The sequence below is a fragment of the Heterodontus francisci genome, chromosome 37 (assembly GCF_036365525.1).
Source record: "Heterodontus francisci isolate sHetFra1 chromosome 37, sHetFra1.hap1, whole genome shotgun sequence".
NCBI classification, from domain to species: domain Eukaryota; kingdom Metazoa; phylum Chordata; class Chondrichthyes; order Heterodontiformes; family Heterodontidae; genus Heterodontus; species Heterodontus francisci.
This window is the reverse complement of record NC_090407.1, coordinates 30,985,510-31,011,142: the sequence shown is the minus strand read 5'-3', so window position 1 is coordinate 31,011,142 and position 25,633 is coordinate 30,985,510. Positions and strand designations below refer to the sequence as shown.

Below are 25,633 nucleotides of genomic sequence, written 5' to 3'. Positions count from 1 at the left end.
ATCATACTGCCAGAGCAAGATGGGACATGTCTTATCGTTGGGCCTACTTAGGAATTTTGCTGCACTAAATTTTAAACACTTATATTTTCCAGGCAGATGACTTTGTTCGTGCCAATGCCTGTAATAGACTGACTGTGATCGCTGAGCAAATCCAGTACCTCCAGGAGAAAGCGAGAAAGGTTTGAGAAGTCTTCAAGTTATGTATTATCTTCACTCTCTGTTCTCAACTTTTCAGCCTCTTCCCCTTCCCCAGGTCCTCAACCTCACGCACAAGAGCCCAGAAAGGTGACCTGGTCCCCAGGTCTCGTTTAGTCTCGCTCAGTAACTGGCTGACAGATGCCCAAAAGAAACTGACCAGAAATCACTGTGCAAGGTTGTATTTATAACACATTTGTGGGTTGGTATATCTGGTGGCATTGTGAATTCACCTTGTATACATTGCTGGGTGGAATTGAGGTCATTTGGATTGCAGGAATCGCAATTGTAACTTGTGGCCCTCCCCAGTGTTGGTACATTTTAGTACAGGCTCAGCAATTACTGGGTGTGGGAACTGGGTGGGTTGATCTCTCAGACTGCCCGGGACCAGAACAAAATGATGGTATCTGGCCTCCAGACTCATTTGCGTTTGTCTCTGGTGCTTTTCCACCATTGGTGACCATGCCTCCAGCAGTCATCTAGGCCCTACACTCTGAAATTCCTTCCCAAACCTCTTCATCTCTATTATATATTGGGAGGAACTTGTAAAGAAAGACCAACACCAAGATGGCGTGCTGACATGTTAAATCATTCACTGGGCATGCTCATAACATAGGAATACATTACAGCCTCTCTACACCTCTCTCCTCCTTTATAATCCACATAAGATCTGCTTCTTGTGGTCACCTGTCCTAATGTCTCCTTCTTTGGCTTCATATCAATGTTTGTCTGATTTACTATCCTGTAAAGTGTCTTGGGACATTTTATTACGTTAAAGGCGTGATATATAGACAAGTTGTTGTGCTGTCTCTGGAGGCAACCGTGGAGACCTGGTTGTGTTGAATGTTGCTGTTGGTCTTTAATTGCTAGAAGAGCTGCTGATTTCTGGGTTACAATCATAATCAGAATGTCAGCCTTGCTGTGGTCAATAGCGTGTTACCAAACTCTTGCCTGAAATGCTTTCTTTGTGTGTGTCAAATGGCTGGATGTCTACACATTTTAAATACCACTACTTCCTCCACTGCCATGGCTGTATTGTGTACTGTCTACAGCAGGGGGTTCTCAACCTTTTTGCTTCTGAGACACCCACCACCCTCGCCACCGTGTTATCAAAACGGACCCCCTGTAGCACAACGCAAGTATTTTTTCTGTATAAGAAATTGTTATGCAGTTAAGCATATATATTTATTTTTTATTTTTGTTTTGCTTACTTAACATGAAACATGCTGTTGGTATCGAGTGGTTCCTGTCAGATAGCAAATTCATACACAGCAAGATCCCATAACAGAAAATCAGATGGATCACCATGTGCAATGGGGAGCTAAGCTCCAGGCTCATTTCCCAAATGCAAAATGGTGTACTCCATATATTAAAAAAAGCCATCTTTCATGGCTGTCTGCACCTCACGTGAGGCATACTTTGGACTCGGTCCTGGGACCCAGGGCAGTGGCAGTGGGCTATCTTATCAGCCTCCCATGCTGTGCTCAATTCTGTAAGCACCTGCCACAGAAATGCAGCAGTCAGCTGCCTGAAGAACAAAAAGTGAAGTCAATTAACATTCGCTGACACTCTGTTTAAACCTTGGCCCATTTCCCCAGAAAAAGGACATCAAACCCCAAGGACCTGTTGCTCTGCTTACCTGATTTGTACATAGCGGGCATGAGAGCACGAACTGCCAGGAAAAGAACCCGCTGTCGATTGTCTCTAACAGATTTGGGGGAGGAGAGGGGGTGGGATCTCCCCTCTCCTCTCCATCAGCAGCAGCGGTGGTAGCGGCACATCTCTTTCTACTTTTCTCTGTCATCCTATGTTTCTCCCTATGCTGGGAGTGTGTGATTTCATGAACTGTACTCCCACTGCATGCAGCTGAATTTTTATCACATAATGGGATTTTTAAAAAGACTTTATGCTGGAAAGATGCTGATTTAGCAGACTCCTTGAAACCTTCTCGCAGACCCTCGGTTGAGAACTCCTGATCTACAGGATGTACTGCAGCAACACGTCATATTTGAATGGCGAGTAGGCTCGACGGGCTGAATGGCCTACTGCTGCTCCTATGTTCCTATGTCAAGGCTTCTTCGGCAAACCTGTGACCTCTAACACCTGGAAGGACAAGGGCAGCAGGTGCATGGGAACACCACCACCTCCAATTCCATTCCAAGTCACACACCATCCTGACTTAGACATATATCGGCAATTCCTTCATCGTCACTGGGTCTTGGAACACCCTCCCAAACAGCTCTATGGAAGTACTGCCACCGCATGGACTGGAGTGGTTCAAGACTGTGGCTCATCACCATCTTCTCGCAGGCAACTAGAGATGGGCAATAAACAAATGCTGGCCTTGACAACGATGCCCATATCGCAAGAATGAATTTTTAAAAACACCTGCTTCTTATGCCAATGAATCTATCCTACAAGTGGTGGGAAAATACCATCCAGAGCAGTTTTCTTTCCTCTTGGCTAAGTGCACTTTGAGTGACTTCATACCTGAAATGAATGACAAAATTCAAGCCCATGCGAATCCAAAACTGCTTCATGTCAGCATGTGTTCCATAATGGGCCTTTTACACTGCAGCAAGTGGTCAGGATTCACTTATGCAGTAGGAGCAGTGAATAAGAACTGATGCCACTAAATGTTGAAGGGTGAAAGGTTAAGTCGTAATTAGCCAGATTGTTTTCTTCATTTTCTTTGTCAAATTAGAAAATGTCAGTTTGAACTCTTAAAATGAAAATAATTTTGCCCCAGAGTTTCCCTATCGCTCTTGTTGGTGCCAGCCTTGTGCACAGTGCTAACCCTTGATGATCTGCTCCTGTGCTTTCTCCTCACATGTTCTGTTCAGGTCCTGGAAGAGGCCAAGAGGGACGCAGATCTGCACCACATTGCCTGTAATGTTGTGAAGAAACCTGGGACAGTGTATTTCATGTACAGACGGGATTCCGGGCAGCGATACTTCTCCATCCTTTCTCCAAAGGTCAGCAGGTTTGAATATTTCCATGTCGTCAGTAAGTGAAAGGAGGTTCTGATTAAATGCAGATAAACTGTAATGTAGTTTGGGGAAGATCAGGAGCCGGGTTTGTTCGCTGAAGCAGGCAGCCTGGGAAGGTCCCAGCCGAGGCTCAGTTGTTAGCATGCTTGCCTCTGAGTCAAAAGGTTCAAGCCTCACTCCAGAGTCTTGAGCACATAACCTGGGCTGCCACTTCAGTGCAGGATCAAGAGTGTTAGAGGTGCTGTCTTTCAAATGAGATGTCAGGTGGAACATAAAAGATCCCACAGCACTATTTGAAGAACAGGGGAGTTCTCCCTGGTGTCCTGGATCCTGGCCAATATTTATCATTTAAACAACATCACTAAAACAGAGCATTTGGCCATTATCACATTGCTGTACTTCATTGGCTGTAAAGTATTTTGGAATGACATGAGGTTGGGGGAAGGTATAATTGTCTTTTTTTTAAAATTACATCTTGATTTTCACTATTCATATTAGGAGTGGGGGCAGAGCTGCCCACATGAGTTCCTTGCTGCATACAAGCTGCAGCATGACATGTCATGGACACCGCACAAGGAGATTGAGAAAAGAGATGCAGAAATCAGTCTCATTGACAAGCTCCTGACGCAACAGCAGACACTGCCACAGAGCACAGAGCCCAACTTCCGGGGACTGACCCAATGAAATGGCCTTCCAGTTAGAACAGTCTCAAACATTCGACATGTCCTGAAGAGCAGGCTTTGATTTCAGAAAATACGGTGTATCCTGATGTTTACACGAGACCATTTTAACAGTTGGTTTTCTGCTGTTTCCTTTGCAGTTTTTGCTTCTTCCTCATTTACACTACAGCCTTGAAATGATGTGTGTGATAACAGTAGACAAACACTTGATGTGGTCGTATGACTTTTCTTTTGTCTACCGCAGATGGTAGATAGTATTCTATTTAGTTTAAATGGGCCAGCGCCTGCATAAAATAGCACACACGAGAATAGCAGGGGCGGCACAGTGGTGCAGTGGTTAGCACCGCAGCCTCACAGCTCCAGGGACCCGGGTTCAATTCTGGGTACTGCCTGTGTGGAGTTTGCAAGTTCTCCCTGTGACCGTGTGGGTTTTTGACGGGTGCTTCAGTTTCCTCCCACAGCCAAAGACTTGCAGATGATAGGTAAATTGGCCATTGTAAATTGCCCCTAGTGTAGGTAGGTGGTAGGGAGTATGGGATTACTGTAGGGTTAGTATAAATGGGTGGTTGTTGGTCGGCACAGACTCGGTGGGCCGAAGGGCCTGTTTCAGTGTTGTATCCCCAAATAAATAAACACATTAAGAATTAGTCTGTTAACAGCAAACACTAGGCTAAAAAGGGAAGATTTCACCTTGTTGTCAACCAACACTCATACTTACAATCATCTGGGAATCTCCGATCCATAGAGGAAATTCAGCAAATTGGACTAAGTAATCCTCGAATTATATCATATTAGCTTGCACTTTGCATATTGTAACTAGTGACTGGGTTTATGACTTGCTTACACCAAGGTTATCACCATTGTAACTGGGTTTATTTAATGTATCAGTACAAGCTACAATTGGAAATGACTGCTTAATCCAATGAATTTAATGATCCACAATATCCTTAATTCATCCCCTCATAGAGACGAAGGAACAGGAATAAGCCATTCAGCCCCTTGGGCCTAATCCACCATTCAATTAGATCATGGCTGATCTGTATTTTAACTTCTACCTGATTTGATTCTGTAACTCTTAATACCTTTGCCTAACAAATTGTTTTTGATCCCAATTTTGATAAGAATATTAAGAATTCTAGAGAAGATATCTCTCCAAAGCTTAAACTCTGTGCAGAGCTTGACACTTATACTGTGTACTGAGATTGCTCCCCACATTTGTGACAAATCTGCAACCATCAGTATTTCAGACCAATGTTCTCCCACTCTCCCAAATTTGAAGGGACAAAATCTATAATTCTAGTGCTAGATGTTGTATCAAACGGCTATTGTGTTTCACCTTTTACACAGCCTTCAGTTTACTGAAATCCTCATGACAACAGAAATAAATTTGGAGTGTTGAAAACCGGCAATGAAAGAGGGAACTCTGTTATGCCTGTTACAGATGAAAGTAACATCATAGACAACAGATCTGCAGCTACAATTCTGCAGAGCTACTTTTCGTGGGGAAGGCAGAGATAAGTCCAAAGTAAAAAAAAAACATTTGGGTAGTTTCAATCCAGGCCCGAGTAGGCGTTGGTGCAGAATCTGCCATGATTCACCACTAAAATGGCTATCAGGGCTGGTGTTGGAATTTGCAAAGTATCACTCTGGTATATTGTGTGGGTGTTTTTCTAAGATTGGCGTTGAGGTACATTACCAGAGGGCACCGTAGAAGGAGCCATATTCTGCATCCAGCCTGACCTGGGCATGCATGATGCTTTTTTTATTCATTCATGGATGGGAGTGTCACTGGCAAGGCCAGCATTTATTGCCATCCCTAATTGTCCTTGAGAAGGTGGTGGTGAGCCACCTTCTTGAACAGCTGCAGTCCATGTGGTGTCGGTACACCCACAGTGCTGCCAGGGAGGGAGACCCAGCAACAGTGAAGGAACAGTGATGTAGTTCCAAGTCAGGATGGTGTGGACTTGGAGGGAAATTTGCAGGTGGTGGTGTTATCATGCATCTGCTTACTTATTCTTCTAGGTGGTAGAGGTTGCCGGTTTGGAAGGTGTTGTGTAAGGAGCTTTGGCAAATTGCTGTAGTGCGTCTTTTAGCCAGTACACACTGCTGCCACTGCACGCCAGTAGTGGAGGGAGTGAATGTTTAAGATGGTGGATGGGGTGCCCATCAAGCAGGTTGCTTTGTCCTGGATAGTGTTGAGCTTCTTCAGTTTTCCAGGTAAGTGGAGAGTATTCCATCACATTCCTGACTTGTGCCTTGTAGATAGTGGACACACTTTGGTAAGTCAGGAGGTTGAGTTACCCATTACACAATTCCCAGCTTGCTCTTGTAGCCACAGTATTTATATGGTTGGTCCAGTTAAGTTTCTGATTGATGGTTATGCCCAGGATTTTGATGTTAGGGGAATTCAGTGATGGTAATGCCATTGAACATCATGGGGAGATGGCTAAGATTCTCTCTTCTTGAAGATGGTCATTGTCTGGCACTTGTGTGGCACGAATGTTACTTGGCACTTATCAGCCCAAGCCTGTATGTTGTGAGGTCTTGCTGCATGCAGGCACGGACTACTTCAGTATCTGAGGAGTTGCGAATCGAATGCAATCATCAGCGGACATTCCCACGTCTGACCTTATGCTGGAAAGTCATTGATGAAGCAGCTAAAGATGGTTGGGCCGAGGACACTACCCTGAGGAACTCCTGCAGTGATGTCCTGGGGTCTCTAATAACCACAATTCTCTCTCTTTGTGCTAGGTATGACTCCAAACAGTGGAGGATTTTCCTCCTGATTCCCATTGACTTCAATTTTGCTAGGGCTCCTTGATACCATACTCGGTCAAATGGTGCCTTGATGTCAAGGGCATTCACTGTCACCAGACCTCTGGAATTCAGCTCTTTTGTCCATGTTTGGACTAAAGCAGTAATGAGGTCTGGAGGTGAGTAGCCCTAGCGGAACCCAAATTGAGCATTGGCGAGGAGTTTCTGATAGCTTGATTGCACTGTCAATGACACCTTCTATCACTTTGCTGATGGTTGAGAGTAGACGGATTGGGCAGTAACTGGCCAGATTGGATTTGTCCTGCTATTTGTGGACAGGACATACATGGGCAATTTTCCACATTGTCAGATAGATGCCAGTGTTGTAGCTGCACTGGAACAGCTTGGCCAGAGGTGCAGCTAGTTCTGGAACTCAAGTCTTCAGTACTAAGGCTGGAATGTTTTCAGGGCCCATAGCCTTTGCTGTATCCAGTGCCTTCAGCTGTTTCTGGATTGAATCAGGTGGATTGAATCAAATTGGCTGAAGACTGGCATCTGAGATGCTGGGCACCTGAGGAAGAGGCCGAGATGGATCATCCACTCCCGGCTGAAGATGGTTGCAAATTCTTCAGCCTTGTCTGACTCTGGATGTCTTAAATGGAGAGTTCCTCATCCCAGCACAAATATTCATTATCTTGTTGAGCACAAAAGAAAGTTTTCTTTGTTCCTAACCAGATTTTGAGAATGTGAAATAACAAGATCTACAGGAGACTAATGGAAAACAAAAACAAAAAATAGTTGTACAAGAATAGGAGCGGCAGGTCTTAATTAACAATATAATTTTTTTTGTTTGTTCATAAGAATCCAGGGCTGACTCACTCCCCAAGCCTGATTAAAAAAAAAGTGAGTTAAAATCCCTTCAGATGGCTGTGATCCTTTCTGTTTGGCAGGCAAAACAGAACAATGGGCTGCCTTTGTAGAGGAGATATACAGACGAGGTACACATAGGGAAACCAAAGCCAGGACTCCCTGGATGACGAAAGAGATACAGAGTAAGATGAAGCAGGAAAAGGGAGCGTACGACAGATGTCAGGTTGATAATGCAAGTGAGAACCAGGCTGACTAGAAATTTCAGATGGTAGTGAAAAAGGAAATGAGAGAGGCACGGAGACTGGCAACTAACATTAAGAGGAATCCAAATGTCTTCTATGGGTATATAAATAGTAAAAAGATAGTAAGAGGAAGGGTGGATCTGATTAAGGACCAAAAAAGGATTTATGCATGGAGGCAAAGAGCACAGCTGAGGTACTAAATGAATACTTTGCATCTGCCTTTACCGAGGAGGAAGATGCTGCCAAAGTCATAGTGAAGGAGGAGGTAATTGAGATACTGGATGGGTTTAAAATTGGAAAAAGAGGATTTATTAGAAAGGCTGGCTGTACTTAAAGTTGGTAAGTCACCAGGACCAGATGGGATGCATCCAAGGATGCTGAGGGAAGTAGGGTAGAAATTGCAGAGGTATTGGCCATAATCTTCCAATCCTGCTTAGATATGGAGGTGGGGCTGGACTACTGGAGAATTGCAAACATTACAACCTTTTTTGAATAGTGTAAAGATAAACCCAACAACTACAGGCCAGTCAGTTTAACCTCAGTGGTAGGAAAGCTTTTAGAAATTATGATCTGGGATAAAATTAACAGTCACTTCGACAAGAGTGGATTTATTAAGGAAAGCCAGCACAAATTTGTTAAAGACAACTCATGTTTGACTAACTTGATTGAGTTTTTTGATGAGGTAACGAGCTTGATGTGTATATAAAATTCCAAAAAGGTGTTTGATACAGTGTCACATAGCAGTCTTGTCAACAAAGTTTGAGGCCTATAGAATAAAAGGGACAGTGATGGCATGGACACGAAGTTGGCTTAGTGACAGGAAACATTGTGAACGGTTATTTTTCAGACTGGAGGAAGACATACAGTGGTGTTCCTCAGAGATCAGTATTAGGACCACTGCTTTTCTCGATATATATGAATGACTTAGACTTGGGTGGACAGGGCACTACAGAGTACAGGCAATTTCAGAATTTGCAGATGGCACAGAACTTTAAAATATTGTGAACTGTGAAGATAGGGATAGACTTCAAGAGGACATAGGCTGGTTGAATGGGCAGACACATGGCAGTTGAAATTTAATGCAGAGAAGTGTGTAGTAATATATTTTGGTAGGAAGCACGAGGAGAGGCAAAAGGATACAAGACTTGGGGGCATATGTGCACAAATCGTTGAAGGTGGCAGGGCTGGATGAGAAGGTAGTTAATAAGACATATGAGATCCTGGGCTTTATAAATAAGGGCATAGAGCCAGGAAGTTATGATAAACCTTTATAAAACACTGGTTCAGCCGCAACTGGAGTGTCGTGTCCTGTTCTGGGCACCGCACTTTACGAAGATGTGAAGTCTTTAGAGAGGTTGCAGTAAAGATTGATGAGAATGGTTCCAGGAATGAGGGACTTCAGTTACGAGGATAGATTGGAAAAGCTGGGGTTGTTGTTCTTAGAGAAAAGAGATGGTTGGGCGGAGATTTGATTGGGGTGTTCAAAACCATTAGGTATTTAGATCGAGTAGATGGAGAGAAACTGTTCCCTTTGGTGGAGGGGGTCAAGAAAACATTTTTTTTATGCTGCAAGTGGTTAGGATCTGGAATGCACTGCCTGAGAGCGTGGTGGAGGCAGATTCAATTGTGGCTTTCAAAAGGGATTTGGATAAGCACCCAAAGGTAAAAAAAATTGGGAGGGTTACAGGGAAAGGGCAGTGGGACTAGTTGAATTGCTCTTGCAGAGAGCTGGCGCAAACTTGGCAGGCCAAATGGCTTCCTTCTGTGCTGTAACCACTCTATGATGGTCACTAATGAGCCTACAGGAGAGAAAGCAAATGTTATTAGGGACAGTTACTTAATTTAAAAAAAATTGGCATTACAGGCCTGGGAACAAATGCTGAACTATTCCACTGCATCATACTTGCTGTGTTATGATGTAACTTCATCTTATGAGGCAAGCATGTTGACCTGGTACAGTGTGTTTAGAAGGCCATTAGTGACAATAGTGGTTGTGGCATCAGATTGGGAATCCGATGATAAAATGGGTCTCTACCACTGTTGGTTTAACAGGAGCTGGTAAATTGATCTGATGAGTCATCTTTGGCCTCCTTATCTCGAGAGACAATGGGTAAGCGCCTGGAGGTGGTCAGTGGTGTGTGGAGCAGCGCCGCCGCCTTCTTCTTTGGCCTCCTTATCTCGAGAGACAATGGGTAAGCGCCTGGAGGTGGTCAGTGGTGTGTGGAGCAGCGCCTGGAGTGGCTATAAAGGCCAATTCTGGAGTGACAGGCTCTTCCACAGGTGCTGCAGAAAAATTTGTTTGGGGCTGTTACACAGTTGGCTCTCCCCTTGCGCTTTTGTCTTTTTTCCTGCCAACTGCTAAGTCTCTTCGACTCGCCACACTTTAGCCCCGCCTTTATGGCTGCCCGCCAGCTCTGGCGATTGCTGGCAACTGACTCCCACGACTTGTGATCAATGTCACAGGACTTCATGTCGCGTTTGCAGACGTCTTTAAAGCGGAGACATGGACGGCCGGTGGGTCTGATACCAGTGGCGAGCTCGCTGTACAATGTGTCTTTGGGGATCCTGCCATCTTCCATGCGGCTCACATGGCCAAGCCATCTCAAGCGCCGCTGACTCAGTAATGTGTATAAGCTGGGGATGTTGACTGCCTCAAGGACTTCTGTGTTGGAGATACTGCCACCTGATGCCAAGTATTCTCCGGAGACAGCGAAGATGGAATGAATTGAGACGTCACTCTTGGCTGACATGCGTCGTCCAGGCCTCGCTGCCATAGAGCAAGGTACTGAGGACACAGGCTTGATACACTCGGACTTTTGTGTTCCGTGTCAGTGCGCCATTTTCCCACACTCTCTTGGCCAGTCTGGACATAGCAGTGGAAGCCTTTCCCATGCGCTTGTTGATTTCTGCATCTAGAGACAGGTTACTGGCGATAGTTGAGCCTAGGTAGGTGAACTCTTGAACCACTTCCAGAGCGTGGTCGCCAATATTGATGGATGGAGCATTTCTGACCTCCTGCCCCATGATGTTCGTTTTCTTGAGGCTGATGGTTAGGCCAAATTCATTGCAGGCAGCCACAAACCTGTCAATGGGACTCTGCAGGCACTCTTCTGTGTACAATGGAAAAAAAAATTCTAAAAGGTGTTATTCGTACCACAGCTGGCAAATTACACCCCACCTTTGTGCTGTCTGCATTATGAGATATACCGCTGCATGGCTGGGCACCTGCCATGTGCTTCGCATGATAACTCTCCCCATTGGGAGCACCAAATCACAGTGGAACTCCTTCACAGTGCTTCACTTGGTCAAGTCCACAGGCTAGTGGTGCTCAGCTAAGTCGAGCAGGAAAGGCCCAGGTGTGATTGCTGGTCTGTTCTAATCTCCCAATGTGTTGTATGGGGTGTTACAATTAGCCTCAATAATTCGGGGCTAAGAGAACAAATTCTGACTGCCTTCCATGAACTCTTGCTGGAAAGCGTGTGTGGACGTTGCGTAATAAGCTAGAGTGAACAATATCTGCAGGAAGATAGTGGTAATACGCTCACACATCTTATGGTATGATACTTCTCCTTGTGAGAAGTTCCTAGTGTCCACTATCCACCTGACAAGGACCAAGCCTGCACTGGTAAATTGTCAGATGACTATCTACCAGGGAATGGAGAAAGGTAAATAGGGTAATTTGGCTCTAAAATGGCTAAGTATCTCCACAATAATCACTGCCCTGGGTCACATGAATAGACTTTTTGTGAGGTGGCAGAAAGCACACATTCAGTGCTGTATCTCTAATCTAATCTAATCTAATCTAACACTGTTGGACAATATCTTACTGTGTGTCTGTGCCTTTGGAGTCTGGGGGTTTATGGTGGATGGGAACAGTGAATATTAAAAAAACTTTCTTCAGTAGACATTAAGATACACTACTAGTAGCAGCCAAACCATTTGCTGTCCTAGCCCAGATCAAATTGGTACTTAGTTTGATGTGATTGTGTGATGAATTGAACCCAACCTGTGTATTTTGGATTTATCTTTGAACCCTTTTCAAATAGGATTATTTCTCCAAGTGCCCCTTTGCTAGGACACTGGGTGCCATAACACTGACTTCAGTCCTACAGCCTGGATTTAACTCAGCCTAGACTAACGGGAAGATGAATGTCTCCTTTGTCCCCATCACTCAAAGCTGCCCCATTTGGCACTAGATTAGCAATCTCCGTCAAAAAGGAATTCCAGAGCTCAGGCCCTAAACAGCTAAAAGGAACAGTGAAAGAAATAGGGGATACCCAAAAAGCCAGATAAGAGGAACACACAAGAGTTCTTGAAGAGTTGTAGGGCTGGAGGGTGGTGGGATTTAAACATGAGGATAAAATTTTTAAAACCGAGGCTTTATTAGACTGGGAGCCAATGTAGATCAGCAAAGACAAGGGCAATGGGTGTATGGGACATGATGCACATTAGCATGCATGCAAGCAAGCAGAGAGTTTTAGATGAGATTAACTTTATGAAGGGTGGAAGATGTTAGACCGATCAGGACAGCATTACAATAGTTGAGGCAGGGGTGGAATCAGGCAATATTATGAAGGTAGAAGTAGGCAGTCTTAGTAATGAGGAAGGGATTGGAATGCTCAGCTCAGAGTCAAAAAGGACCTGGAGGTTGCAAACAGTTTGTTTCCACCTGAAACAGCGACCAGGGATGGGGATGGAATTGGTGGCTGGGAAATATGGTTTATGGCGAGAACAAAAGACAATAGCTTCAGTCTTCCCATTGTTTAATCCAAAGAAATTTTGACTCACCAGGATATCTAATGTCAGTCTGATTGTCGGATAAACAGTTGTGTTTTCTGATGAGAAACAGGAAGGGGTCGAGGATATGTACGTTGAACCGACTCAATACGAATTTATTTATGGAGATGTTAAGTTAAATTGATATTAGTAATAATTTGTAGTTATACAGCATCTTTAACATAATAAAATGTCCCAAAGTTCATCACCAAACTACATAAGGGAGATATTTGGGCAGATGATTAAAAACTTGGTCAAAGAGGTAGGTTTTAAGCAGCGTCTTACAGGAAGAAAGAGGGGTTTAGGAAGGGAATTCCAGAGTTTAATGTCTTGGTAACTGAAGGCAGGGTGGAGGGTTGTGGGGCTAGAGGAGATAACAGTAATAGGGAGGGGCAAGGCCATGGAGGGATTTGTGAACAAGGATGAGAATTTTGAGAGGTGTTGCTCAACTGGGAGCCAGTGTAGGTCAGCAAGCACAGGGGTGATGGGTAAATGGGACTTGGTGGAATAAGAATATAGGCAGCAGAGTTTTGGATGATATCAAGTTTATGTTGGGTCGAATGTGGGAGGCCAGCCAGGAGTGCATTGGAATAGTCAAGTCTGCAGGTAACAAAGAAATGTATGAGAGTTTCAGCAGCAGATGAGCTGAGGCAGGTGTGGAGTTGGGCATGTTACGAAGGTAACAGGCAGTCTTAGTTATGGCATGAATGTGTTGGAGCTCATCTTGGGGTCAAATAGGACACCAAGGTTGAATACAGTCAGGTTCAGCCTCAGACAGTTGCCAGGTAGAGGTATGGAGTCATGGCTAGGGAAAGGAGTTTGTAGCTGATGTCATTTGAGCGTGACCGGAGGACCTGTTTCAGACCTCTGCTCATGGAACTGCATGCTCCCTCCCTGCCCTTCTCCTCCATCCTATAAGAAAGCCAATTCATTCAGCCAAGATTTGGGGGAAGTGGTGGCAGGAAGAGCAGAGGGGAAAAGACTGAAGTAGAGAATTAGGGTTTGATTGTATTGTACGTAACCACTACACTACCAAAGAAAATGAGTTCAAATCTCATGGCAGTTTGAGAAAATGAATTTCACAGAAGCACAGAACTGTTACAGCATGGAAGGAGGCCATTCAGCCCATCATGTCTGCATCGGCTCTCCGTAAGAGCAACTCACTCAGTTCCATTCCCCCGCTTTCTCCCCATAACCCTGCACATTCTTCTCATAACAGTCTATTTCCCTTTTGAATGCTTCAATGGAACCTGCCTCCACCACACTCTCCGACAGTGCATTCCAGACCATAACCACTAGCTGTGTGAAAAAGCTTTTCCTCATGTCACCTTTGCTTCTCTTACCAAATATTTTAGATCTGTGCCATCTCATTCTCAATCCTTTCACGAGTGGGAGTTTCTCTCCATCTACTCTGTCCAGACCCCTCATGATTTTGAATACCTCTATCAAATCTCCTTTCAGCCTTCTCTTCTCCAAGGTAAACATCCTAACTTCTCCAATCTATCTTCATAACTGAAGTTCCTCATCACTGGGGCCAATCTCATGAATCTTTTCTGGACTCTCTACAATGCCCTCACATCTTTCCTAAAGTGCGGCACCCAGAACCGGACGCAATACTCCAGGCAAGGTCTTATACAAGTTCAACATAACTTCCTTGCTCTTGTACTTTATGCCCCTATTAATGTAGCCCAGGACATGGTATGCTTTATTAACTGCTCTTTCAACCTATCCTGCCACCTTCAATGACTTGTGCACATATACACCTAGGTCCCTCTGTTCCTGCACCCCTTTAGAATTATACTCTTTATTTTATATTGTCTCTCCATGTTCTTCCTACCAAAATGAGTCACTTCACATTTCTCTGCATTGAACTTCATCTGCCATCTGTCTACCCATTCCACCAACTTGTCCATGTCCTTTTGGAGTTCTACACTATCCTCCTCACAGTTCACAATGCTTCCAAGTTTCATATCGTCTGCAAACTTTGAAATTGTGCCCTGTACATCAAGGGCTAGGTTGTTAATATACATCAGGAAAAACAAGGGTCCCAACACTGACCCCTGGGGAACTCCACTACAAACCTTCCTCCAGCCCGAAAAACATCCATTAACCACTACTCTTTGTGTCCTGTCACTCAGCCAATTCTGTATCCATGTTGTTATGTCCCTTTTATTCCATGAGCTGCAACCCTATTCACAAGTCTGTTGTGTGGCACTGTATCAAACACCTTTTGAAACTCCATGCACACATCAACTGCATTGCCCTCATCAACCCTCTGTTACCTCCTCAAAAAAACTCCAGGAAGTTAGTTAAACACGATTTTCCCTTAAGAAACCCATGCTGGCTTTCTTTAATTAAGCCACATTTGTCCATGTGACTATTAATTTTGTCCCGAATTATTCTTTCTAGAAGTTTCCCCACCACTGAAGTTAAACTGACTGGCCTGTAGTTGCTGGGCTTATCTTAACAACCTTTTTTGAACAAGGGTGTAATGATTGCAATTCTGCAGTCCTCTGGCACCACCCCTGAGTCTAAGGAAGACTGAAGACTAAAAAAAAAGCTGCTAATAGTAAAAGGTGATCAAAAAAGTATCAGACTGGTTCACTAATGTTCTTTAGGAAAGGAAACCGGTCATCCTTACTCAGAATGGCGTATACCAACTCCAGTCCCAACCCAACGTGGTTGACTCTTAACTGCCCTTTGAAATGGCCTAGCAAGCCAAGCAGTTGGATCAAACCACTACATGCAGTGGTTCAAGAAGGCACTACCATGGCAACTAAAGATGGGCAGTACATACCAGCCATGCAAGTGTCACCTACAACCAGAAAACAGATTTTTAAAACTAAAGTGAGGAAAAAAAGTAATTGTGTTCCAGTGACTGTGATTACAAAAGTAATCAAGGGAGGTGCAGAATGTCATGCATGAATTGCAGATCAGGCTAAATATTTAGGCAATGGGTGCTGAGGTCACAGAATGCAGTTAATGATGTATCCCACTGTTATAATTCAAACAGATAGCAAATGTAGTACATAATGTAGCTCAGACTTCTTATACATCAAAAGGATCAAATGGTTATTTTAGCAAGGCCACAACAGGAACTTAATGGTGTATTGGTTTAACCCGTTCACCCAACAGTGTTCCCATTGATCCAAATTGTACAGAAACTCTACTCTGGGAAGGTTTAAGAGACAACTTGATTTTCTTCTTTGGAAAGTTAGTGCTGATACAGGGCAGTCAGACAGCTGCCACAAGAGATGCCCAGAGTGAGTAGTGAACAAGGCACAGTTACAGCAGGGAAGGCTACAGTACTTCACCACCAATGTTGCAAGTTAGCTACCTTTCCAGTTTAGCTGTTTCAGGAGAAAGAGGCACTGCTGCCTTGTCCTTACGATGAACTGTCAAACTTTAGGTTTTGTGCACTGTGAACTGGGTTTGTGTGTTTTACAGCGGGCCTCTCAACAGTGTTCAGCTCCCTCCCTTCAGAACTCCGTGCAGGAATGGGATGAAATGTTAAAGAAAATCCATCTGTTTCAACATCTGGAAAGTACTGAGCCGTATATAAAAATAATTTATTTGTTTCCTGTAGGTACAAATTCAAGAAGGAAAACTGCAAACATTAGTAAATACTGATCAACGCTCCGTGTATTTCCGCGATTTATTTTCCCCATCTCAGTTCCTCCCTCCTCTCCTGAAGATTTCACCTCCTTCCTGGAGTACGCTTCCACAGGCATCAGTTGCCCTCCTGTCCCTTACCCAACTGGTCATACTTCATGCATAAATCTAGACAGGAAGCACAGCAGACTATCCAACTGTGGAGGGCATCACTGCCAAGCCTGATTCTGTCCTCTGCTCAAACCTCAATTTTCAGTACGGGATCACTTTATAGGAATAAAGAACTAGAACCACGGCCAGTTTGATGTTAACCTAATCTTAGGGCGCTGCTTATAAGTGCTTCGATCATGGCCCGAATAAAGATCAACCCAGACAGGTTATTGAACTGGGAACATTCTGGTTCAAGCACTGAAGTTCCCTGTACACTTTAGACTTGCTATCTTTAGTTCTAGATCTTTAAGCATATTCACTTGTATTAATAAAAACAGAATTACATTAACATAGCATAAAAGTGTCTCAAAATGCTGCACCCACAATGACTTTACAGCAGATATCCTGCACACAGCAAAATCCCAGATGTAAGACAATTTTGTACTTTGAATAGGGAAGTTTGTATTCAAAATGGTACTGAAATTAAATAGTTTCAGAATCCTCGGGTGCGCTGTGCCACAAATGACTAGGTTTGTAGCAGCCACTGGTGCTATTTTTCAGATGTGATATCAATCAAGTAAGAATTAATGAATGGTAAAAGTTTCCAGTTATCGGTGACAATGTTGACCTTCGCCATATTGTCCATCTGCTCCACATTGAACAAAACATTAATGCGAGGGGGCAGGAAAAGAAAGATTTGGTAAGACTCTGGGTCAGATTGCTGTGAAACCACATATTTCTGAAAATGCAAGTTTACGAGTTCACTCAGAGGTCTTAGAGTTGTCTTGAAGCAGAAGCGACTGAGAACAGACTGGCTGGATTCTGGCTGGACCAAGGATGTCCACAGCTGGTTAAAGAGGCTGACCTTGATTTTTGATGGCCAATTGGTTGGCACAGGAAGGGTCAGAAACAAACGGGAGAAACCAACATCGACAGGCTCGAGCTGACTGCAACACGTGCTGCCATCCTCCCTGGTAAAGATGGCGCTGGTGTATAAAGTGATAGGGAAAGGTAGGCGTGGCTTGAAAGCCAGAGAGAAAACGTGAGGCTCTCTGTTGAAGAAGAGGCAGGGTACGTGGAGATCACTCAGTGGCTCATAGTGCATGTTCCTCAGATCAAAGTGTAGGTGTATGGTGAAGACTTTGTGATACTCGGGATCAACTTGCTCTGCAAAAGTCAAATAGAATTTCATCACAACTGTAGAAGCAAATCCAGCATTATGGAATTGATCCAAGTATTTTTCTAGGTAATCTTCCTTAGAGTCCTGATCGCTGGTGTCTCCAGCAGGATTGAGGTTGGGAGAATCATCTTCTGGAACTGGAATGAGTTTCAGTACGGGGTGCTTGATTGAAAGAACAGAGATAGAGTGACCTGCAGTCTCCGACATTAGGGATGAGAGTGATCGCATCTTTGCCCGACTACAGTTCCCTGTCCCCACCGCCACAATTCCAGCGAGCTTTTCACTGGAGAGGCAGGTGAGCAATGCGTAATAGAAATGAGCATGATCCTGAATGTCGATATCTTGGAATTTGAGGTGGATGTGCTGCAGGAGGTCTGCAAGGTCGCTGAAGATGGGTTCCAGGTTCTGGTAATGCAGAATGCTTCTGCACACGGACAGGACTGCGTTACCCATTCGCCAGTCGCCCAAATCACACAAGTCAGAAGCTTGAAAGATGTTCAGCAAAAACTGAACTGCTGCCTTCTGCAATATCGTGGTTTCTTTGGCTACTCTTGCAAGGAGCTTGAGATGCCATATGAGTTTATGATGGGTCAATTGCTTTGATGGGAGCTCCACTATCAACTTCTGCAAAGCCTCTGCTAATGAAACAGGCCATTTTGAGTCTTCCACAAGGTTTTGGGTGCTATTTATGAGGTTAATCATGTGTGGAGCTAAGGTGCAATGCCTCTGGTACAGTTTGACCATATAGTTGGTCAACTCTGCCATATACCTTTCATTGGCATGGAAGTAACCCACAAATATATACACAACATGGAAAAAGGTCACAGTCCGTTCTCGGCTTCCATTGGCATCTACCAGTTTGTATAAAGACATGAGGTAGTCAAAGATCTCAGCAAGTCCTCTTTCCTCTTCATCATTCTCCAGGCACATGAGACTCACCAGGTTGAGACGAGACAGCATTGTACTGCTTTCATTAAATAGTGTGGGAAAGAGGCAAGCTGCCATCTTTGGGGTGAACAAAACTGGAAGATTCTCTTCCAGGTTAGAATTAATGGGGCGGTTTTCAGGGAAGTGAAGTAGGCAGTCCATGTAGAAGAGTTTGAGAGGATTGCTCAGCAACGGGTGCTTGGCCATGCAGACTAGACGTTTCAAAAGGAAGTTCTCGTCCTCAACAGTGAAAAGACTGTCAGTAAAGGTTGCCTTCATGTGCAGCAAAGTGTGCAGCAAGGATATATCCATTGTTCCAAACAGGCGCAGTAACTGGGATCTGAAAATGGCAGGAGGAAGTGAGTGCACCATAAGGACTACCTGGATCAATTCTCGAAGTAAAGCAGCTTGGGATACTGGAGTAAGAAGGAAGGACTCCTCCAGTAGCAAAGACACAGAAGACTTCAACTCCTTTGTTTCGACAGTAGAAGGGAGCAAAGAAAGATTGGTTGTTATGGTGACAGCCGATAATTCCTGCTCTTTCTCCTCCTTCCATTTGATCTCTTCATTCCTTGCCAACATCTCGCGGATGGCACCATCTGACACATCGTGTGCCTGCGAGAGCGTGCGAATTGCATTTTTCAACACTTGACTGTACAACAGTGTGTAGGCCTGGTGCAGAGGAGTGACCTCTTTTTGCTGGAGAGTATGTAGGAGCTCCAGTTTTCTCGACAGGAGGCCTGGGTAGCATGTTTCAAATTCTCGAAGGCAGTCACACGCTATGGCCCTAAGGGGCCTAAAAGTCCCACCATATTTGCGATCGTTTGTGTCACACACTGCATCAAGCAGCTGTCTCATCAAGTTGTTCAATAGTTTTTCGTTGCTGATCAGATGATCAGTCGCAATTACTATGATAGTTACTGAGAGCAGCAGGTGGCATTTCAGACTTACTGACCTGGGTACAAAGGGTAGCTGCGAGTAGATGCAGAAAATTGACTCGACTGCCTGTTCTGCCGCCTGCGAGTTGATGAACAGCAGTGTAGGAAACTCCTGCATAATCCCTAGAATCTGCACCTGAAATGTAAATACAGACAAGGAAATGTTAGAAACCATAAGCTCATATTTTTCCATTAAAGCCCACCAATCATGTTAAAACTCTGCCAAATTTTCATCCAAAATTTCTTATTTTAAAAATCAGGAAACCCAACTGAATGGCCAAGACCTGCGGAGCCACAACCTAGGATGAAGTTAGTTGAACAGAAATGAGGTAAATCAAGATTTTGTGAATAGATTATGCCAAACTTGAATGCTAAAAGTCTGCAGATTTTAGGAAGGGACAGATTATGGTACCAATAAACTCCTGAAATTAGGTTTTAGGGATGTATGAGTTACAGTGGGAGACGAGACTTGATTTCAACAAATTGAGGATGCAGGGTGCATGAAGAACATGTGGGACAACATTTTAGAAGCTTAGGTAGAACAAGTAAGAAAAAGAATATAAGATCAATCAAATAGTGATTAAAAGCTTGGGTTTTAAAATCCTGTAAAGAATATATGAAAGATCACAACAGAACAATGAAACATCCTTGTGGGACTTTACATGGATGGAAGATGGCATTGATACTATCCCAGTATGATCTGAAGTGTTTTCTTTATCATTGTCCTCTGGTTTTCTTATATCCATATGAAATGATCTCTAAGCCAACAATGACTGCAACTCAGAGGACCTGATCCCTGGCAGAACACAAAGTTTGTGCTGTTAACTGGAAATGCTTTGTTTTACAGCAAAAAGACATCAAATGAACAAGGATCTCCCTGCTAGCCCAGTTTTTAAGCATACAGCCCAGCCTGATAGTTGTGCAGACCAGGAAGGTCCCAGGTTCATCCCCTGGCCAGTGCTAAGTTGGCAACCAATGGTGAATAGAGTTGGTCTCACTTCCCTCTCCCCGCAATGCTATCCAGCTGAAAAGCATGCAAAGGGTGGACACTGGATAATGCATTGTGCGGACTCAACTGTGGGGTCAAACAGTCTGCTGATACTCAATCGGTGGGCTGAGACATAACAAATGGCCACTTGGGTGAGGTATCAGATGGCAGCCAGTGCCTGTAAAACCACAGCAAAATATGAATTTGCATCAACCCAAGGGGGAAATTAAAGCATTAACAAGGTGCTGCACTTCAAGCCAATCCATGTGTACTCAATATAGCAAAACTTCAATCAACTGGGACACAAAGATATAGGACAGGGTAGCGTAGCACCTTAATGTTTTCACCAGTCTTCTCATCTGTCAGGACCCTCAGCAGATCACACACAAAGTTCTCGGTTGTCGTACTTGCAAGAAAATGTGTTGGATTGGCATAGAATGCTGCTACCTTCTGGGACCATTCATAATTAGACACTGCCATGGCACTGGATTACTGCAAAAGAGAATAAGGTACAAAGTGAACACATTATTGATGCTTCCTCTTCCACTCCTCCTTGACCTCAGATGGTCAGCAAGACAGTAATGAAGTAATACCATCCATTACTATTCTGGGTTCTTCTTGATATTTTAGTGGCACTGAGATTATTACTCAGTCCTACCAAGGTGCCTGCTGTGCCAGATCACAGCTTGTTTAGGGTAGATGTCCATCACTCATTCTTAGTACACTGTCATGGAATAATACTCCCTAACCACACACCCATAAAGAGCACCGCACTGTTACTCAGGGTTGTCCAAGTTTTATCTGTGGGACACATAGTGCACATTCCCCAGCCTGATGGGGGTGGTAGGGAGGAACGTAAAGTGGAAACTCCTGTATCTATTGTGTTGTATATATCTCAAGTTGCTGATACCAACAGATTCTGGTGGTTTGATTGAGGATTTATCTACCAAAGGGGCATCAGAACAAAAGCAACTCCTCACCACAGGCCCACAAAAATTCGAATAAGACAAACCAGCAGATAAGTACAAATAGAGAATGGATTGCTTGGACTTCAAGGGCCAGACTGCCTGGCATAGGACAAGAGTTGGGGAGGGGCGGTCACGTACGTGGTTCAAAGATGGCAGTTTGCATACCCTACCATAGATGAAACTTAGGGTAAGCAATTTGTTGCTGGAAATAATTTATTATTGATCGGAAACACTTTAGTAGTTGGGACAGTAAATTGCACTACACTGGGTAAATATAGAAATTCACAGGGTTTTTAGTGTGACCTTCTGCCTAATCATTTCCCATAATAAACTGGCACTTGTAGAACCAGTTTGCCTCCAAAAATATTCACTGTCCAGTTCCAAAAGTGCAGCACTGAGGATTCCTTCTAAATGACTAGAACAAATGGATCTTTTGAGAATGTCACATTCAAGTACAAGCTGGTTTGTGTTCTGCACTGCATAGAATATAGCTGAGTGAACTGGCTCCAAAAGATCCCACCCATAATATTAACCATCTTCCCCTAGCTTTCAGATGCTGACTCATCAGCCTGTGCACTTCCTGCATTTTGTGTTCACTGCACATTGAGACAGTCTGAGAAGCATGTATCCAAAGTTTAACATTCACCGACATAATGAGTTACTGTACTTTAACACAATTCGTTGTATGAGAAATGCTTTTGGATGTTTCGGAGATTTGACGAGGCATATGAATACAAGTCCGTTTTAATATTCACGAAGTTGCTACAACTGAATCAAATTCCAAAAGGAGCAAAATGAGCATCATCTGGTATCTAGGTGACAGAAGACAATATAAATAGAGGTTATAATCTCCAGGGTTATTGACCTATGCCAGGGGCGTCCAAAAAGGCAGCAAAGACATGCACTACGGAGCCTCCGCTTGCACTCGCTATTCCCATTATTTTACCTATATCCCAGGTAGCGCGTACCAACAGATCTTTGGGTTTCAATTTACGATTTATCCACCATTGAGGCAACACGACTAAGAGGAGACCTTTCCGAACCTCTAAGGCCATGACCTTCAAATATGACAAGCTAGCAAATAAAAAATACAGGTGCAAATAGGGCCGTGTTGCCAGGTCTTCAGCGACAAGACTGTTAGGGTTTGGGGAGCGCATGTGCCAAACAAACTATGTAGACATTCTTGCAAGGAAAATCGGAGAGGAATCCTGTGTATAAAAATTAGGGCATCAAAAGGGGGAAATTCCTGCTGTCAACAACTTTGGTAAAAAAGTCAACAATTTATGTTTATATAGCACCTTTAACATAATAAAACGTCCCAAGGAGCTTCACGGGAGCATTAAAAAGCAAAATGCGACACCCAGACACATAAGGCGATTTTAGGGCAAGCGACCAAAAGCTTGGTCAAAGAGGTAGGTTTGAAAGAGCATTTTAAAAGGAGGAGAGAGAGGCAGAGAGATTTAGTTAGTACAAGTATCATGTATGTTTAAAATGCTGTTAAGAAACAAAGATGTATAGCACGTTACACCTCAGGATCTCCCAAAGTGGTTTAAAGCCAATGAAGTACTTTTGAAGTGTAGTCACTGTTGTAATGCAAGAAATTGGAATGAATGATGTTGAACATTCAGTTGGGTCAGCTTAGGAACATGACTGCGTGTACTTGTGCTTGTACAAATGTAGGCAGCCTGAGAGAGACAATCACCACCAGAGTGGGCAGTAAGTAGGACTGGGCTAGAGAAGCAATCTCTACATGAGACAGTCAACAACTTGAAATTTTATATAAATTATGCATATATTTATTGGAATTTTTGCCCATTACCTTGTGCTTTGCAAGAGAGTCTCCGATGTTAGAATTGCTGGATTCTTCAAAAAAAACTAACAGCCTAATTAATATATAATCTCATCAAACCAAACAATATCTTTCAAAAGGGAACTGAATAAATATTTGAAAAGGAAACATTTGCTGGGCTATGTGGAAAGAGCAGGAGAGCAGGATGGACTGGACAGCTCTTTCAAAAGAGCTGGCACAGCCACTGTAGATCGGATTTAAATTCAATGATTTGATGAATGCTTTGTAATTAATACTGATTGCACAGGCTCCACCCATGCCTGGTTGGTAAATGCATTGCCCACTATAGCACTAGACAAGGTAGACCAAGACCAAGTTTGATGGTGCAGAGTTAGTTGATCTCAGCCAGTGTGGTAGTAAAGGCAGCAACAATTAGCCACAGATGTGATCTAGCTAGGCCGTAACACCGTTTGAAGATGGGCGGCCTCCCAGCATTCACCAAGGCCAACACCTAAAAAAAGACATTTCAATAAGATACTCCAGAGCATCCAGTTAGGGAGTCAACACCTTCAGGAGGGGGAAAGGAATGTAGGTGATACAATTGGAAGAGAAAAATCAGGGGGAAAAAAGTGCAAAAACTGTTGCCATGTAATACTGGAAGAAAACCAGCAAGGACGGCATCTGTACTTTCTCTTATGCTTTCCTCCTAGTCTGAGCCCAGGCAGCCCCTACACATCATTTGGGTAAAAAAGCATAAAACCCAAGGAGGGATAATTCGGGGGGGAGGGGGGCATATTCAGAGCAAAGACTATAGCAGCCAAAACAGAACTGAAAGACTCACTAAGCAAGGATGACATCAGATTTGAAGACACTTGCTACCTAGGCTCACACATGAAGAATGACCACATGGCTAAGGCAAAGAAAGACTTGCATTTTGTACAGTGCCTTTCTTATCAGGAGACCCCAAAACACTTTGTCATCCATTCATAAAACTGCACTCGCTGTGATGTAGGCAAACATTGCAATTAGGATACAGCAAGATCCCAACGGCAAATAAGTTACATGACCAGTTAATCTGTTTTTGGGTGATGGGGACTATGCCAGCAAGGCCTGGACAACGTATGTCAGCCAAGAGCGACGTCTCAATTCATTCCATCTTCACTGCCTCCGGAGAATCCTTGGCATCAGGTGACAGAACCGTATCTCCAACACAGAAGTCCTCGAGGCGGACAACATCCCCAGCTTATACACCCTACTCAGCCAGCGGCGCTTGAGATGGCTTGGCCATGTGAGCCGCATGGAAGATGGCAGGATCCCCAAGGACACATTGTACAACGAGTTCGTCACTGGTATCAGACCCACCAGCCGTCCATGCCTCTGCTTTAAAGATTTCTGCAAACGCGACATGAAGTCCTGTGACATTGATCACAAGTCATGGGAGTCAGTTGCCAACGATCGCCAGAGCTGGCGGGCAACCATAAAGGCAGGGCTAAAGTGTGGCAAGTCAATGAGACTTAGCAGTTGGCTGGAAAAAAGGGGAGAGCGAACTGTATAACAGCCCTGACAACCAATTTTATCTGTAGCACCTGTGGAAGAGTCGATCACTCTAGAATTGGCCTTTATAGCCACTCCAGGCGCTGCTTCACAAACCACTGACCACCTCCAGGCGCATATCCATTGTCTCTCGAGACAAAGAGGCCAAAAGAAGAAAAAGAAAAAGTTTGGTGGGGAAATGTTGATTAGATATCAGAACTTCCCCTTGAGATAGCACCGTGAATCTTGAGCTGATGGGACCTCAAAGTCTTATATAAAGTATCACATCCCCGATAGTGCAAGCACTCCCTCAATATTGCAGAGTACCAAATCTAGATTCTAGGTTCAAATCCCGGAGTGGGCTCGAACGCACAACCTCTGGCTCAGGCAGAGTTTTACTGACGGAGCCAAGCTGGTCGGTGTCCCTGGATCTATAACCCAGGCTGGGCCTTCAGGGGCTGAGGGAGAGTAAAACTATCCCGATCTCAGAGAACCCCAACTCAGCACCACGCCTGAGGTAAGGCCCTGCTCCTTTTTTAGCCGCTTCGGCCCCACAAACCCAAACCCGTCAAAGCTTCTATTTAAAAGTACCCCCGCCCCCCCAGGCCGTTGTTCTCACCGTCCCACCAACGCCGCTCCGCTCAGGCCCGAACCACATGACACCTCCGCCATCACATGACAACACAGAAGTGACGCCATTGCGGGGCAAGCGCCACCCTGGACACGGTGATCGAGTGCTGGGCGGCGCCATCTTTAATATGGGCAGAAGCATCATTGGCTGAAGTCAAAGGCAACTTTTGCAATATCTCCTCCTCATTGAGCTATTATGTCTTTTTTTTTTAATTAGCCTTTTCCTGTAATGGATCTATTTAATTTTTAAAATTAAAGGAAAGGCAGCTATTTGCTATAAATGACAAGGATTGCCCAGAGGTCTGCTGTGACTATTTATTTAAAGAATGTATTATTTTAAAACTAGCAGAGACCTGCAAAACCTTTCCGGTGAAATTAATATCTTTATTGCAACATTGCATCTTTAAATCC

The 25,633-nt window shown here is 44.1% G+C and overlaps 2 protein-coding genes across 3 annotated transcripts in view; one reads left to right on the top strand and one right to left on the bottom strand.

The window, feature by feature from the left end:
• The window catches only part of c37h1orf50 (chromosome 37 C1orf50 homolog), a 31,643-nt gene extending 26,376 nt beyond the window's left edge, over window positions 1-5,267 (top strand). The window contains exons 3-5 of the mRNA XM_068017479.1: window positions 93-179; window positions 3,039-3,170; window positions 3,684-5,267. Of these exons, the coding sequence (XP_067873580.1) occupies window positions 93-179; window positions 3,039-3,170; window positions 3,684-3,869 (405 nt within the window). The 3' untranslated portion in view covers window positions 3,870-5,267. The remainder of the gene's footprint in view (window positions 1-92; window positions 180-3,038; window positions 3,171-3,683) is intronic.
• Window positions 5,268-16,060: 10,793 nt separating this feature from the next.
• Window positions 16,061-25,289, bottom strand: ap5b1 (adaptor related protein complex 5 subunit beta 1). Of its 2 annotated transcripts, none has more exons than XM_068017476.1 (3): window positions 25,212-25,289; window positions 20,636-20,794; window positions 16,061-19,450 (listed from the first exon to the last, which is right to left on the bottom strand). In XM_068017476.1, the coding sequence occupies exons 2-3, from the start codon at window positions 20,780-20,782 to the stop codon at window positions 16,820-16,822; spliced, it is 2,778 nt and encodes a 925-aa protein (XP_067873577.1). In that variant the 5' UTR covers window positions 20,783-20,794; window positions 25,212-25,289; the 3' UTR covers window positions 16,061-16,819. The 2 variants fall into 2 exon arrangements, with proteins under 2 accessions (XP_067873577.1, XP_067873578.1); XM_068017477.1 differs by lacking the exon at window positions 25,212-25,289 and adding an exon at window positions 23,090-25,159.
• Between the last annotated feature and the right edge of the window lie 344 nt (window positions 25,290-25,633).